A 4,522-nucleotide genomic window follows, 5' to 3' on the forward strand; every position below is an offset into this window, starting at 1 on the left:
AAGACATTCTTAGATTATGGAAAAGTCAAATGATTGGAAATTATCTGGTTGTTTTCATTCAAATTAAGCAGGCTTGTGAATGGGGCTTCAGCATGACTGTATTTGGCTCCTGGAAAAAGTCGTTCACAGTAACATAAAGGCTTTTAGAAAAAAGGAAGATGTGTGGTGTCTGGAGCCTGGAGGGAAGCCTTTGTGTAAAAATGTAACTAAACCTTCAATTGCATTTGATTCGATAAATGAATTGTTTCACTTTGTCAACACTAAAAGGAAATTATAGGAATTTTGAAAGGTCTGCAAGTCATGTGTCCGTCTGAGAAACCATGAAGCAAAAAAAAAGAAGAAGATATTTCCATGCTCAAGAAGGAAAGGTTAGTTCTTGGTGAAACTTACGCCAATTCTCTATAACAGAGAGCTGGATATTTACTGTCATTGAATTTATTATCTTAAACACTTAACTGACCTGCTTGTCATAAAAACAAAGGATTTATTATTAATAATATTAAGTCCCTCAAAATTCAAAACTGTCCTTATATTAAAGAATCATACACTGTATTTATATAGACCCCCCAAACCAATAACTGTATTAACATGTTATATTAACACATAAACAGTGTTTTCATAAAGAAACAAAGATTTTTTTTTTTATTGTATTGAATGTTTCATATCAGCATCATAAGTCTTGTTTTACTGTATTTCTTGATGAGAATGTGAGAATGTCGCTGATTGGTCAGTGCCGCCTTAACCCAGCAGTGACATACATCCGTTTCCTTTTCACCGGAGCAAAGATGGCGGAATACGACCTCACCACCAAAATTGCCCATTTTTTGGACCGTCATCTCGTTTTTCCTCTGCTCGAGTTCCTTTCTGTCAAAGAGGTAAGAACTTTATTATCACTTAAACTTTCCGTTACATTTTTTTGTTATTTTACGAAACTATAAACGGCGTTTGAACGAGTTTTAAAGCCATGTGCGCCTAAGAGGTAGTCATGTTTTATCTTGCTGTGTAAAGAAGCCACATTTAACCGGGGTAAAGCCGGAAGTGCAGCTCTCTGCCTTCAAAATAAAAGCGGTAAAACACGTCACAGACAAAAACAGTAACAGTTGAGGAAAACAGAACACAATCAATTGGATAACGATGCTTTAGCAATTAGATGGAAGCGTGAGGTGTATTACAATTCAATAATACAGCACAAATAATGAATATAATATGTAATGTAAAAATAATATTTGTTTACGTTGGAAAAAAGTATCGGAAGTGCTTCATTGACTGTGATTAACTTTACAGTGGCGTCAACCACGCGCTATTTCAGATTCAGATGATTCTAGGAATGTGCCTTTTGTTAAACTCAGAGTTTAAGTTAATAGCATAGTACATACGTTGTACACAACTGTTTGGTGATTCATAACCATACACATGATCACTCTGAAACGTAGCTGTCTATGTTGTTTCCGCCCTGTAGGATCCTTATTTACAGTGAAATAAAACAGCCATAGCTGAGCCTTGGAAGCTGAAAAGAGTAGTTCATTTCCTATAACATCATAACATACTTATTAGGGCTTATCGCTTAACACTGTAAACATGTATTAACGCTATTTAGGGAAATATAAACAACTATTAGCGCCAGCAGACACTGCCTGTTTCACATTAGCGTTAGCCATCTAAGCTAACCTTTAGCTTTAAAGCTAACAATGTTGCTTACATTTGCATATGTGGCTAGCAGTGACTTCACACTAATGTTAGCCGGTATTCAATTTTTTGTAACTTTTATATTATAACAATATTGTACACAAACACCCCTCCTCACTTCTGTTTTTCTACTGTCCATGTTCATTAGATTTACAATGAGCAGGAGCTGCTTCATGGAAAACTGGACCTCCTCAGTGACACCAACATGGTGGACTTCGCCATGGATGTGTACAGAAGCCTTTTTTCTGAGAAGGACATACCCCCAAGTAAGTGTTTAGGCTTATTTAATACACACTCCACATCTGTATTTATCAACTAATAACACAAACACACAACCATATTAACATTGCTTCATAGAACAATTAAAGGGCTCTACACCAATCACTCTATTGAGAATTTATTTAGCAGTAAACATGTTTCCCAGTGTTTTCTGTACTTGAGTGCAGACTATGGTGATGCTGTAGCTAATAACGTTCTCTGTGTCAGCCCTAAAGGAGAAGAGGACAGAGGTGGTGGCCCAGCTGAAGCAGCTGCAGTCAGAGACGGAGCCCATTGTGAAAATGTTTGAGGACCCGGAGACAACAAGGCAGATGCAGTCCACCAGGTAAAGCCTGTTTTATATTTTAATCAAGACTAGTATCTTTTTTTTTATCTTTAGTTAATCAATATCCCAAAATAGCTTTTTAGTAAAGCCATGGCTCGTTCACACCAGATTCAAAGCCAATTTTTTTCGCACTTCATGATAGCATGTAAAGTCATTGCAAAGATGCACATTTGTGTCTGCCAACGCAAATGATTTGACAATCCATTAATTACGATGTTTCACCAACCAGTATCATAAGGTAGTTATTGAGCAATTGTTTGTATAGGTTTAACTCAATACAAACCAGTATCTAGATGGCGATAAGCCCTGCCAACTCTCTGGCGCGTCTAGTTTGAGTGGCGTGAGTTAAGAAATAATGCCGCGGTCAAACTCGTGCAAGTAACGGAGGCCACATTGCTCTTTGATTCGGAGTGAACGCACCATTAGTGATGTTGTAAATTCTATGTTATGGTCTTACATTTCGTGATTCTAAAACCTGTTATTTGAATTGCTAGACTGCATAGCAGAATTCTAGAGGGTTTTCATAAAGTCCATGGAACTGCATATTCAATGAAATATGTATTGAGTCTTTTCAGGGTTTTTGTGAGAAAAGGCAGATGCAAGACGTTGTGGTTAGCCTTATTAAGACTGTATGGTCGTCTACAGTGATTAAAATAGTGCGGTCACATTCGGTCTTCATCCTTTCTTTTATTTCTTGGCTAGAGTGTGTACAGTTAATCAAAAGCATTGGCCATTTTCAGCTCTTTTCAGTTTATACCATTTTGTTATTTAGTTTTAGTTTGGCTGTGGATATGTGTTTATTTAAGACACAGATTTGTAGGAAATGTTTTGTGAGATTTGAAGCCTTGTAAAAGCAACATTGACTTAACAAATGTCTATGTTATTGTTAGTTTGCTGTCAGGATACATAAAGGAACTAAACCTCCTTTTTGAATGAGGAATCATGTCTTAAGTTATGCATTTGTTTTTCTTCATTCCCTTGCGTTTGTTAAACAATAGGAAACTCATCTGGGTTCAATGAAGAATTCTCTCTAAAGCTGAAGGACATGCAACGGGTATAATCCCACCATTATAAGCTAAATTATACTTAATGCAGTGGCTTGTTTTAAACATAATTTCGGCATTAGAGGATCATACAATGATGCAAATGAGAAAAGGGTTGCTATTTGAACCCAAATGTCTGTTGTCAACTACACTCAAAGCCTTTTAGACGGTAAAAGGACTTAATGCTCCAAGTACTTTTATTGAACAGTTAGTCAATAGACCTGAATGCCTTAGAAGGCTTTATTTGAACCATTGAAGCCAGAAACAAAGCCAAGCCATGGTAAATAAATCATGTTAGTACAATATCTATAAACAATCCCTCAATCACAGAGACCCACTCTGCGGATTATGATCACCATTGGGGAGATTTGTGTTTTCTTCTGTTTGGATTTGTCTAAGCATTAAAAACCACTTTTGGCTTTTTTGAGTCAACATGCTGCCCATGGCTATCTGACTTTTTCATTGCAGAAGGTGGCAGTAATGCTGTGCAGACCTTTATTTTATAAACTGGTGCAACTTGTTGAACAGCCCAACAGCTGACTCATCTAAATATCACAAATCCAAATTCATATTTTTTTTCAATTTGAAGACATTCTGGCCCATTCTGTTTCCCAGAGGAGGGATAGATCGCAGATAAAAAAAAGGAAAGGAAAATAGATTTTTCAAAGCTGTGGTCAATGGCTCAGATAATTTATTACGATCTGTGTCACCACAATGCACAGCAGGTTGACATTCCCTACTGCAGTGAAGTCAGCAAGGAGCTTACTTAGACCATCCTTCACAACATACCCATGAAATACCCTCCTTTTTTAGATCTTGTGATTTTACAACTCAATTAAAGAGACAAAACAATCCTTTTTTTATTAAATTAACTTTCCTGAATCACTTCAACTCGTCAGTGCGTGAGTGTGGAAAAGTGGTTCAAATGTTGTTGAAAGGCTAAACGAACAAATATGGGTTGAAGCATAATATTTTCATGGATAAAAACATGTTGTGATTTTGGGTAGAGGTAACATCTATCTGTTTTCAAGACTTTTTGTCTTGAAAGCTTTGCACTATTTGACTTCTTCTTTTTTTTGAAGTTGAAAACAATATTGCACTGCCATCAAATAACGTAATAATATAATATTTGTTGTAGGAATGCACCGAATATTCGGCCGCCGAAAATTATCGGCCGAAAATGGTTAAA

General features: G+C 36.5%; 1 protein-coding gene across 1 annotated transcript; it reads left to right on the forward strand.

Annotated features, from left to right (window-relative positions):
• The first annotated feature begins 765 nt into the window (after positions 1-765).
• On the forward strand, positions 766-2,305 carry LOC104958776 (eukaryotic translation initiation factor 3 subunit E-A-like). Its single transcript, XM_010786576.1, has 3 exons — positions 766-875; positions 1,835-1,952; positions 2,173-2,305. The coding sequence occupies exons 1-3, from the start codon at positions 786-788 to the stop codon at positions 2,292-2,294; spliced, it is 330 nt and encodes a 109-aa protein (XP_010784878.1). The 5' UTR covers positions 766-785; the 3' UTR covers positions 2,295-2,305.
• Positions 2,306-4,522: the final 2,217 nt, after the last annotated feature.

Source organism: Notothenia coriiceps, unplaced genomic scaffold, assembly GCF_000735185.1.
Source record: "Notothenia coriiceps isolate Sejong01 unplaced genomic scaffold, NC01 NC01_scaffold00029343, whole genome shotgun sequence".
Lineage (NCBI taxonomy): Eukaryota > Metazoa > Chordata > Actinopteri > Perciformes > Nototheniidae > Notothenia > Notothenia coriiceps.

What these genes read in the sequence shown, in the direction of transcription:
- LOC104958776 (XM_010786576.1), top strand. Translation starts at nt 786, where the DNA reads ATGGCGGAATACGACCTCACCACCAAAATTGCCCATTTTTTGGACCGT. An exon ending in AGTTCCTTTCTGTCAAAGAG is followed by an intron (nt 876 to 1,834) that starts GTAAGAACTTTA and finishes CATGTTCATTAG; the next exon opens with ATTTACAATGAGCAGGAGCT. An exon ending in TGAGAAGGACATACCCCCAA is followed by an intron (nt 1,953 to 2,172) that starts GTAAGTGTTTAG and finishes TCTCTGTGTCAG; the next exon opens with CCCTAAAGGAGAAGAGGACA.